The 11,376-nt window shown below is 56.1% G+C and overlaps 1 protein-coding gene across 17 annotated transcripts in view; it reads left to right on the plus strand.

The window, feature by feature from the left end:
• The window catches only part of Atp6v1c2 (ATPase H+ transporting V1 subunit C2), a 47,857-nt gene extending 36,692 nt beyond the window's left edge, over positions 1–11,165 (plus strand). For 2 of the 17 annotated variants that reach the window (XR_006851149.2, XR_006851157.2), the window contains 10 exons: positions 117–215; positions 655–723; positions 2,705–2,797; positions 2,901–2,994; positions 5,322–5,690; positions 5,888–6,013; positions 6,276–6,373; positions 7,606–8,165; positions 8,784–8,958; positions 10,508–10,626. Coding sequence is in view for 8 of the 17 variants with exons in the window: in XM_058578364.1 (XP_058434347.1) it covers positions 117–215; positions 655–723; positions 2,705–2,797; positions 2,901–2,994; positions 5,322–5,690; positions 5,888–6,013; positions 6,276–6,373; positions 10,903–11,137 (1,183 nt within the window). In the remaining 9 variants the exon portion in view is untranslated. Of the gene's footprint in view, positions 1–116; positions 216–654; positions 724–2,704; positions 2,798–2,900; positions 2,995–5,321; positions 6,022–6,275; positions 6,374–7,605; positions 8,166–8,783; positions 8,959–10,507; positions 10,641–10,902 lie in introns of those variants that run through there. The other 15 variants (XR_006851151.2, XR_006851152.2, XR_006851153.2 and 12 more) reach the window with 15 other exon arrangements.
• The last annotated feature ends 211 nt before the right edge of the window (positions 11,166–11,376 follow it).

Genomic DNA, 11,376 nt, shown 5'->3' on the forward strand with positions numbered 1-11,376 from the left:
CTGGCCCCGCCTCTCCCAGGCCTCCGCTACTGCCTGCCCCACCCTGGTGCCTGGCTTTGGGTGAGGGTCAGTGGCCCTTCCTGCTGGTCACACCTTTCCTTCTGCGTGCCTTTCAGGGGGAACCTCTTTACTCGGACACTGAGTGACATTGTGAGCAAAGAAGACTTTGTGCTGGATTCAGAGTATCTCGTCACACTTCTGGTCATCGTCCCCAAGTGCGTGGGCCGGGAGTGAAGGGTCGGGGGGTGTCTTGGCCTGTGCTTGGGGATCGCAGAGGGAAACTGGCACTGCCTGGTGGAGAGGAGGGTGGGCCCCTTCTGCTGCCACCAACCTTGCTTCACGTTGGGGACTGGAGCTGTGAGGAAGAGGATGCCCCTGAGGGTCCCAAGGCACTGGCGTTCCTGCACAGGGGCTCCTGGGAGATCCGCGATCGTTCCCTCATCCTGTGGTCATGGTCACAGGTCACCTGGGACAGGATCAGGAAGTCATTTGTCAGAGGCAGACATCTACAGCTGAGTTCCTATAGGGACCTTCTGCAGGAGCCCTGGGACCCTCTCGGCAGGCTTGGGGATATTAGGGGCCCTCCCTGGTCCCTGCCGTGCAGCTTCCTGGGAGCCTTTCTGCCAGCAGCGTTGTGTGACTCTGCTCCCACAGGCCAAGCTATGCACAGTGGAGGAAGACCTATGAATCCCTCTCGGACATGGTGGTCCCCAGGTCGACCAAGTAAGTGAGAGCCCGGTTTGGCCCAGGGTCCCCGGGTCCCTGGCCTGGAATTCCCTCTGGGTCCCACACCAGACTGCCGTCTCTGGAAACTGCTTCACTGCCCCTCTTCTGGGAGGCTGCCCTGGCTGCTGTCCAGCAGAGGGGCTCCTCCAGGGCCCCCTGACTCTTGTTTGTGGCTTAGCACCCACCTTCTCCACTTGAGGGTCAAGCCAAGACCTGGCTGCAGTGGCTGGCCAGGGAGTGGCCACCGCCCCCAGCAGGAGAGGAAGATGGGCTCAGTGTGTGATCTGCTGGGGTCAGAGAAGAGTGGTCAGTGGCCACTCCAGAAGTGACAGGAGACACCCAGCGTGGTGGCACATGCTTGTAATCCCAGCTCCTCCAGAGACTGAGGCAGGGCATTTGCAAGTTTGAAGCCAGCCTGGCAACTTAGCAAGACCTTGTCTCAAAATAAAAATAAAAAGGGCCGGGGTGTAGCTTGGGGTGGAGCACCCCTGGGTTCCGTCCCAGTGCCTCAAAAAGGAAAAGGCACAGGAGAGGAGCGGGCTAAGCCAGTGTCCACGTGGAGAGCCACGGAGCTGGGAACACGAGCAGGCCAGTCCTGGCGTCAGCAGGGACAGAGAGCTGGGAACAGACTGAGCAGCAGAGGAAAAGCCACAGGAGGCCACCAGTGCCCTGCTGTCTCCTAAAGGTCTGTGAGTAGGCAGATGGCATCTCTGTGCCCTGGGCACACTCAGTGCACAGGAGAAGCTGGGGAGGGGTGGGGATGAGAAACGCCACCTTCAGGGTGGCCAGTGGTGACCTTGGGACCTAAGCAGAGTGCAGCTGGGCCAGGAAGCAGGGGCCTCTCTGCTGTGCGGCAATGGCTTGCTCTCCTAAGAGGGCGGCGGGTCCGCAGGTGTGTGCTGTCCTCGAGGCCCCTCTGTGAGTCTGAGCTGCTTTGTGATTTGGAGGCCGCCGAGTGGAGCCACCCACCCACCTACCTTACCCCACCCGGAGCTGCCTGCTCCCCTCCCCTCCTAGAGGCCTCTGCCCTGCCTGCTCCCTCGTGGCAGGTAGCTCCCCCAGGGCCACTAACTCACTGGAGATGGCCATCAGGAGCCAAGGAACAGGACGGTCACTGCCTGAGGTCACAGGGGAGGTGGAGGAGTGAGCCGGCAGCGTGTGTGCAGGGGAGGAGAGGCCTCAGAGCTGCCCGCTGGCCTGGCCGCTTTGCTGCTCCCTGCTGCACGGGCCCAGGAATCCTAGCCTTGCCAGGCGGGGCTGCCTTGGCAGAGGGCACCTGCGCAGACGATTCTGGAAAGATGTGGAGCACGGGAGTGGCTCCTGTGGGTCTGAGCTCTGAGAAACAGGAGCGGTGACCAGGCCAGCATGTGCCCGGGGCATGCCGTTGCCCAGCACTCCTAGTATCAGGGGCTTCTGGCCAATGGGACTTGGAGGTGCGTAGACCACTGGCTTCAGGAGCACCTGTGTTCCTGGGGACAGTGACACCAGTGGTCCTGTGCTGAGGCGTGCTGGGGATGCTGTGGTAGCCATATGGCACTTGGTGACATTGGAAGTGAACTGGACCTTGTGGGGTGGTTTCTACCAACTGGAAATCTACCCTGCTTCCTTATAAGCAAGAGTGCCGAGGACTCCCTGGCCCAGCCTCCGTGACCGAAGCCCCAGAGGGACTTGATCCAAAGCCATTTAGTGAGCAGGAGGCAGCCCATCCTCCTCACTCCCCACGGCTCCCACCTTCAGATCCCTGGAGGCTCCGGGGCCCTGGCTGGAGTGGAGTGTGGAAGGGAAGGAGGGAGCCAACCCGGAGCAAGGAAACGATAAGGGTCACCTGTGGTTCCCCGTCCCCTGGCTGCCAGGGCCCCCAGCATGGCCATCATGCCCAGCTCTGCAGTGGCTGACCTCCCGGGAGCCCAGCTCCAGTGCAGCTGGCTCAAGGGGACACTGGTAGACGGTGCAGTGTGTGGATTCTTTTCCCCAACAGACTGATTGCCGAGGACAACGAGGGTGGCCTCTTCACAGTGACTCTGTTTCGAAAAGTGATTGATGATTTCAAAGTCAAAGCCAAAGAGAACAAGTAAGGGCGCACCCTGTGGGCTCCCCAGGTTTGGTGTGTGTCCCCGGGGGTGGGGGGTGTCTGCCACTTTTGGAAGCTTCTTAGTGACAGCTCTTGTTTTCAGGTTCACTGTTCGTGAATTTTTCTATGATGAGAAAGAAATTAAAAGGGAAAGGGAAGAGATGACCAGGTTGCTGTCTGATAAGAAGCAACAGTATGTGAGTATCCCAGGCAGGCGGTGAATTTCACACAAATGAGCTGCCCCCTGAAGGCCCTTGGGGCGAATGCCCTCTTCTAAATCACAGTGTCCCCTGGGCTCACCCCTTCAGGAACAGCTGTCTCAAGGGCCTCGAGAGCAGGTCTGGGAAAGGATGGTAAGGAGGAACACAGGTGATTCCAAGGGCCATGAACCGTGAGCCCACACTGTGCCGCGCTACACCGGCTCTCGCCTGCCCTGACCTCTGCACTTACCAGAAGGGGTCATCAGCCCCCTGCAGAGGAGAACCAAAACTGAGGCCCTCCCCTCCTTTGGCTAGAGGACCCTGCCTAAGGTCTCCCTGCAGGTGGGAAGTGCAGCCCCAGGGTCACGCAGGGCAGGTGGGCTCTAGATGAATCCTCTGTGCCCAGTGTGGCCATCTCCTCGGAGCATGAATGGCGCCAGTCATCTGCTGACTTTGGCTGTGTGGCTTCCAGGGCGTCACCAGTGCCTGTATTGACCTCCCCTGTGCTCTTAGCAGAGAGAGGGTACTTAGCTGGGACTTCCAATCACAGCCACTTGGAAACGCTGTGGAGGGGGCAGCCTGGCTCACGAGGGAGAAGAACTGGAGAGACCAGAGTGTAGTTTGGAGGGAGTTGCCACCTCTCTGTAAAATGGGCACCTTGCAGACTGGGTGTCCTGTAGCTGCAGAGCCCAGAGGAACCCCTCTTTGGATGAGCATCCCAAGGAGCCCATCTGGATGGGAGGGTCTCCGCCTCTTCTCCCCCATCCCTACTGGGAAGGGTTCTTAGGAGGAGAGAGGAGGGAAGAATGAGTAGAATGTGCTCAGGCCTTGCTGAGGAGTGTGTGTAAACAGAAGGCTGTGTGTCTGTGCTTGGGGAGAAGAGCAGGCAGGAGTGTTGCACACGTGGCCAGGTGTTCGCCCCGGGCCTCCTCCCACGTCAGGCAGAAGGCGGGGGAGCTGCACGTCCACCTTGACCTGGGTCAGTGCTCTTTGGCAGGAAAGCAGCCACCACCTCGGGAGAGAGCATGAGCCATGGAGCCCCTAGACTGGATCCCGGAGCCCCCTGGTGCTTCCCTTTGGGGAGGAGCCAGGGCCGGGGACGTCGAACCCAGCCTGGGGACGGTTAGCCGCCTCCCCGGGAGCGAAAGCAGAGACACGTGTGTGCACCAAGCGAATGTGCACCTGTGCTCCTCAGACTGGAAGGCTGCTGGGCCCTGTGCCCCCGAGGTTGCTCCCGTCCTTGGAGCAGTGTCACAGGCCTGGCATACCCAGGCAGTGCCCGAGAACAGCAAGCCCAAGGGTGTCCCTGCTCGATGCCCGCTTGCTCACGAATGCCCTGCTGTTCTCTTCAGTTGGGCCTTCCCTGGTCGCTATGGTCTTGACCCCACACTGCCACGGTGTTCCTGGATGAGGCCAGATGTGTCCAGTTAGAGCCCTGCCAGAGGACAGGTGGTGAAGTAGGACCTTTGGCACCCACCTCCATGCTGGCAGATCTGCCAGGCTCTCTTGAGTCAGGGTGACACAAAGACGCCTGCCACCTGCCATGTGGGGCTCAGGTTGCCCACTGAGTGCCAGGCTGCCATGTGTTGTCTGCACGAGGTGTGGACTTCAGCACCCCCACGCTGCCCCAGAGAGGCTGCCAGGGCTCCCTGCAGGTGGGAGTGGAGCCCCAGGAAGCCGTGCCAGTGAGCAGAGACTGACTGGGGCTCAGCTGCAGGCGGCCCCTGCTGTCTGGAGATGGCTCTCCTCCTGGCCTGGTTGGAAGTGACACACCCCGCATCGTTATCCTTTCTGCTTCCTCCATCAGAGGCGACAGAGAGGGCCCAAGTTTCAGGGTGCGTTGACAGCACAGGGTGGAACTGTCCTGTTTTCCACCTGCTTTCAGAGACAGGAGATGGAGGGTGAAGTGGCCTCACAAGCATGCCTGACTAATTTTCTGCACGTGGCACGCGTCAGTGCTCTGTGAATGCCAAGGAGGCATCTGTGGCGGGTGTGGCAGGGACACCGTGACCGAGCCCGGGCAGACCAGCTCTGCAGGCGGGGCCCTTTCCACTAGTGCCTCTTGTGCTGTCCTTATTTGCCCATGGTGGACAGTGGAGGTGTTGACCCAGGCCAGGCAGGGAGGTGGCGTGGGACCAGCCCCACTTGCTGGCGTCGGGAGCCAATGCTTTGGCTCTGCCACATCCTAACAGGCAGTACATGAGTGCCTGGGTGGGCCAGGGTGTCTGTGCTTGCTGTCACAGCTCTTCGGGCAATGAGAATTATTCTGTGTGTTTGTGATGCATGTTTGCTGAAAGATTAATAAATCATTTCTGTGCCTTTAGCAAACTTCCTGTGTTGCCCTTAAAAAGGGATCATCTACCTTCCGGGACCACAAGGTTAAGGTAACCCCGCTAGGGAACCCTGATAGGCCTGCTGCGGGGCAGACCGACAGAGAGAGAGAGAGTGAGGGCGAGGGCGAGGTAAGCAGCCCCCGGGAGTCCTGGGGGTCCCTGCGCGCATCTCCCTGCCAGCTCAGGTGTCTTCTGAGAAACCGCGTCCTTGCATTTCTGTTGTCTCATCCGGCTTGTGAGTTCTTAAATTCATTCGAGGAGCCCGGAATCACGCCTTCCTCTGATCTGCAGGCCCCTCTGGAGCTGCCCCTCCCGGCAGGGAATGGTGCTTGTGGGCCAGCGTGCTTGTGCCCTGGCCAGGTGGCTGGGGCTGGTGATGGGCAGGGCCCTGGTGGGGGTGGTGGCAGGCAGCTCTCAGTCTCCTTGTTTGGCTGCCCTGGCTGGACCTGCCCCTGACCTTGGTGGGCAGTTGGTGCTATCGGATGGAAGCTTGGGGCTCTTGAGCTCCCCCAGAGGACCGGCCACCCCAGTCTCAGTGGCTGTTGTTGTGGCCATAGATGGGGCTTGAGAAACCTCTGGAGTGGCAGTTGGTGGATGGTACCAGGACCCCAAGGGCGGGGCCTTCCCAGAAGGTGGGCTCCTTGGCTGGTCAATGTCAGAAGCTGCCCGCCGACAGCCTTGAGGTCAGGGGCTGCCCTGCCCTCATGCCCCAGTCTGTGGTGGCCCCTCGCATGTGCCTGGTGGCTGACCGGCTGAGCTTCCCCAGCACCCGACGCCCTGGACACGGTGGCCCTGAGCCTCCCCTGGGGCTCTTCCGACTCTGCTTCTGCTGGTTCCTGGGCATTTCTTCTCAGCTCAGGGCTTGCTCTGTCAACACCTGAGTCCTTTCCTGGGTCGCTTTCGGCCAGTGGCTGGAGGGGTCATGTGGCTGTCCTGTCTCTGCAGGGCCCCCTGCTGCGCTGGCTCAAGGTGAACTTCAGCGAGGCTTTTGTTGCCTGGATTCACATAAAGGCCCTCAGAGTGTTTGTGGAGTCCGTGCTCAGGTGCGTGAGGGGGCCTAGCTGTCCTGAGGGTGGGCAGGAGGGACCAGCTCTGGGCCACCAAGCTCCCGCCTTCCCCTTTCCTACAGTCTTCTTGCCCTCTGCTTGCCCTCCTGACTGGTTCTCAGCAGCTCTCTTGACTTCCTGAGGCCAGAGAAGCCCCCTCGGCCACGTGCCCCCTGCCCCTTGTCTGCTGCTCCTTCCCGTCGGGCCAGGCTCAGGCCAGGGTCACCTGGGCTTCCTGTCGTGCCTCACTCTCCTACCCTGGGTGGACTTGTTGGGCTTGAGGGGCCTAGTGGCTCCTGGAAGATGTCCCAGACTGTCTCAGCCCTCAACCTCTAAGACCAGTAGTTAGGGTGGCCCGCAAAGAAAATCAAAGCAAAACCATCACCGATGAATTTTGTTTTGCCTTATTATTTTTTTTAATAAAACCAAAAGAGGTTCACCGTGGAATATTTGAAAATTATAGGTAAACAAACACAAAGGATGAATAAAAATCACCTGTACAGGACTAGAGGTGTGGCTTTTCTAGAAAGTGCAAGGCCCTGGGGTTCTATCCCAAGCACTGCTCAGGACCAAAAAGAAAAGGAAAAAAAAGTTATTTGTAATATATCCTGGGACATGCCCGTTTTGGTTTCTGGTGGGGTGTGTGAGTGTGTGTGTGTGTGTGGTGTGCACGCGCGTGTGTGCGTACACTGCAGACCAAACCCAGGGCCTCATGCTTGCTAAGCAAGTGCTCTATCCCTGCACCCAAGTGATTTTTAATAGATATTTCTTGATATAAGGATTTTTAATATATAATTTGTATGGAAATTTTATCAGACAGGAAATGCCTTTTCCCCCCATCCCCAGTCTTTTTTATTGTTTTTAATTTTTGAGACAGGTCTCTGGGGGTCTCACTAATTTGCCAAGTCTGACCTTGGACTTGTGATCCTCCTGCCTCAGCCTCCTGAGTTATTGGGATCCTGGGGAGCACCACCACTTCATTACGGGAAATGCTGTTTGGAGCCTGCTTCTCTGTCTTACTCTGATCATGTCTGTTCCCTTAAGTGTGCTGGATCTTGGCAGTGTCACACATGTTGGCTGCTGTGCCCTGCAGGCTGCTGGCTTCTCTGTTCCCTATGACCCTCTGGGTGAGCTCCAGGGACCCCTTTCCTGCCTGTTCTGGAGGGTGCCTCTGGATCCCTCTGGTCTCCACCGGCGGTTCCCAACTTGCCCTGTTTCTTGGTCTCCAGGGTCTGCCGTTTGCTGCTGGAGGTGCTTCCTGGACAGCTGGCTCATCCTCTCTCCCTCACGCCTCCTCTGGCATCCCTGGTTCAGCCAAGGGCCTCACCATCCGTTCCATCCCACACCCCGAGTCTGGCTGCCAGCCTGGACACCTCCCATCCTTACACCCTACAACCTTCAGCCCTGCACCCCGTGATACACCGGCCTCCTCTGTCCTCACTCTCCTGTCCTCTCCCTGCTGCCGTCAGCCTCTGTGGGTCTCGGCTTCAGTTCCTCTTCTACATAAGTGTCCATATATGTTTTTGCCCCATACAGACCCAACTCTGGTTCCTTGTTCTTCCTCCCGACACCCACACATGTACACACCTCCGCATGATACTCGTGCCCTCCTCAGAGGCCTGCTGCGACAGATCATCGCATTGAGTTACAGGGTGCACCAGCTAACCTGGTCTAGCTGTGTGTAGGAGAGAGCCCAGACCAACCCTCCTGGTGCTGGAGATGTGTTCTCAGGCCCCATGCAGTGTGGCCTGTCTAGGCCACATGGGTTTCCCATCTGCTCAAGAGACAGGTAGAGAATATATCCCTAAAAATCTTAAGTTCAGTAAAACTTTCAAGTGTTTCCCTTGAAAGTATATGCAAAAATAATTCCTTTTGAAAACTATCAATGCATGTCATCCTTTACTCCTCATTTTTCTTGAATATAGTTATAATTCATGTGCACTGTAAAAAATTTCAAGTTCAGGGGTTGGGATTATGGCTTGGTCGTAGAGCACTTGCCTGGCATGCATGAAGTCCTGGGTTTGATTTAAAGTACAGCAGGAAAAAAATTTGATAATGGAGTTTTGTTTTTATTTTAATTCAAGCTCAGAAATATGTACTGTTCTCAGTGCCCATCGATTACCACAGTTAGTGCTTTGAAAAGACTCGTTATTCTCCTGTTTATACTTAATGCTCTATAACTTATTTTATATTCCACTCAGATCAGTATGTGTAGAGCTATTTGATTCTTTTGGAAGGCTTTCTCATAGCCTGCCACATGGAGATACCATAATCTAAAGACATAGGGAGCCAACAAGATCCTTGGAGGAAAGACATGTAAGGGGAGGAAGTGAGCCACCGCCTCCCGGGCCCCCATCTAGCACCATGGCTCACTCCTGGCTGCTTGTGGCTTTTGTCCCCCCTGCAGTGGGAAGTCTGGCTCCTCTCTCCATCTGTTATCCAGCCTAGGGTCGATGGAAATGTTTCTTGGTTGAATAAAATCCAGGTAAAGGGGACACAGCCCTCAGTTGAGGAGGTGCTGGCTTGCCCTCATGGATGAAGGACACCAGATGCTTCAGTGACCCAAGACGCAGATGGAACAGGTGCTGAGAGCAACAGGCTGGGATGAGGTTACTGCAGCTGGCTGGGAGCTGGGTTTTGGTGGGGAAAAGATACTATCGTGGTGGTAGGTTTGGGGAATGAGATCACTCGGAGAGCTGCATGGAGGAAAAGTGCCAAGGGGGAGCCCTGACATTTAAGGGGTGAATGGAGAAGTCCATGGTGGGAGGAGGGAGCAGGATGAAAGGCTGAGGTTTAGCATGTCCTTTGGATTTGGCCTTTAGGAGGTCATTGAGAGAAGCTGAAGGGCAGTGGTTGAAGTGATGTAGGACATTACTCTCAGATTTGGCTCTGAGTACGAAAGCTCTGGAGTTGAGAAGCTTTCATGTTTGATAGGTATGAAGTCACTATGGTAAAGGGAAGGGGATGGTAATGGGGAAAGGCTAAGTTCTGCAGCAACAGGACAGCTCCCACCAGTGACCTCCACCATCATGAAGTGGTGGCTCCTCTCCCAGGCAGGCCAGGGCAACAGCCTGGGCAGCATCTTGTCTGAGGAGGAGAGCTGGACAGCTACTGCTGGAGGCCACGTTCTGGGAGACGGGGAAGGCGTAGGACAGGGATGCTGCCACCAAGAGGCAGAAAGCAGACTAGATGGGTCTTGAAAGATGGGGGACCTGAAGCTACCTCCAGGCTGAAGTGGCCTTGACTGGTGGGTGACCAGGCTGAAGGATGACACAGCAGGGTGGCAAATGGAAGGGTTGCATCCTAGTGGCAGAGCAAGAGCCTAGCAGTTGCCTCAGGAGCAGACGTGTTGCCTGGCGTGGGTTAGGGATTCTGCCACCTGAGGCTGCACAGGAGGCCACCAGGTGGAGTCAAGGTTTGCAGTGCTTGATGCCAGCCATGGGAGCTGGTTAGGAAGGAGCTGAGCAGCACATCCAAGGTAGAGGGCTCTCCAGAGGGTACAGCAGCCTCTCTGCTGACCACAGATGGAACAAAAGGAATGGGGGGCAATTAACTGGGCCTATCCTCTCACCTGGGATCTACCCAAATGCCAGTAACCCTGCCAGCCACTATGGCACCTGCTTCTAGGAAGTAAAGGCAGCAGGAAGAGGTTGGGCTTGTGCTGTCAGCCAAGCAGGAGCACCTGTGGCTGCTTCACTGACCGGTTCACATGGCCTTTCTGCAGCTCTAATGGGAGAGCTCTGTATCCCAGGAACCCTCTGCATGAAGTGAGGCCCAGGAAGGCTTGCAGTGAGGGTCTGACTGAGTGCACTAGTGCCAACAGGTGCTGCCCTGTGACTCAGTCCACAGCAGGCCTGTCTGAAAGCCAAACCCTGAGTGAGTGTGAGGCATCCTGTCGGTGGCCAGGGAGCGACTGCTCACCAATAGTCCTGAGCATGCTCTACAGCTTTTTCTGTGCAGAGGTCTAGAGGTCAGTCTCACCTCTGACCCTGGTCATTTCGCCCAGCTGAGGTTCCTTTTTTCTTCAAGCTACACTGGTTGAAGCTGCTCATTCTTGGAACTCCTTTATTTCTGTCAAACTCGTCTTCCTGGGTCTGTGCTCAGTAGCTGAATGCCTGTCTGTCTGGGCAGGTACGGGCTGCCAGTGAACTTCCAGGCAGTGCTCCTGCAGCCTCACAAGAAGTCAGCCACCAAACGCTTGAGGGAGGTGCTGAACTCTGTCTTCCGGCACCTGGATGAAGTGGCGGCAGCAAGTATCCTGGATGTAGGTATCTAACCCAAGCCTGTGGCCAGGATATCCACAGGATGGACACTTGAAACATAAGGCATTTGCCAACCTGTTGGGAAAACCTACCCTCACAAACATGGAGGCACACCAAGGAGGGCTGAGTGTGTGTGTGTGTTTGTGTGTGAGAGAGAAGCACTGTGCAGGCCCAAACATGTGGTCAGTGCCTGGAAAGTTTCCTCAAAAATACAAAGGAAAAGCTGTTTCTATACTAAGAACACTACCGTGTCCTCTCTCCTAGGCGTCTGTGGAGATCCCTGGGCTGCAACTCAGTAACCAAGACTACTTCCCCTACGTCTACTTCCACATTGACCTCGGCCTTCTTGACTAGGAAGGCCAGCAGGCACAGCTGGCTTCACAGGCAGGCTGTCGGTGCAGACACTGCTTTCTCTAAGGCAAAGGATGAAGGCCTACAGAACTGTGATTTTCAGAGAAAGTGCTCACAAAAGTTAGTTACAGTGTATTTATTTTTTTAAGTTACAATAAAATGCTCAGTCCTTTGAAGTCTCTTATGTTCTAACATAATTCAAAACTTGATTTTTTTCTGAGTTGTTTACGTAAGTCTGAATGACCTATAATGTGGTAACCTGCTGCTTTCATGTTTGTTCCTGTAGCACAGGAACAAACTAAGTTCTAAGGGAGATCAGTAGGAACATAAAATACCTTGAGCTAACTGTATAACCAGGTATCCTAATAAATGGTCACTGGTGACAGC

This window comes from Marmota monax, unplaced genomic scaffold, assembly GCF_021218885.2.
Source record: "Marmota monax isolate L192 unplaced genomic scaffold, Marmota_monax_Labrador192_F-V1.1 WCK01_AAM20220418_F8-fsc00010, whole genome shotgun sequence".
Classification (NCBI taxonomy): Eukaryota; Metazoa; Chordata; class Mammalia; order Rodentia; family Sciuridae; genus Marmota; species Marmota monax.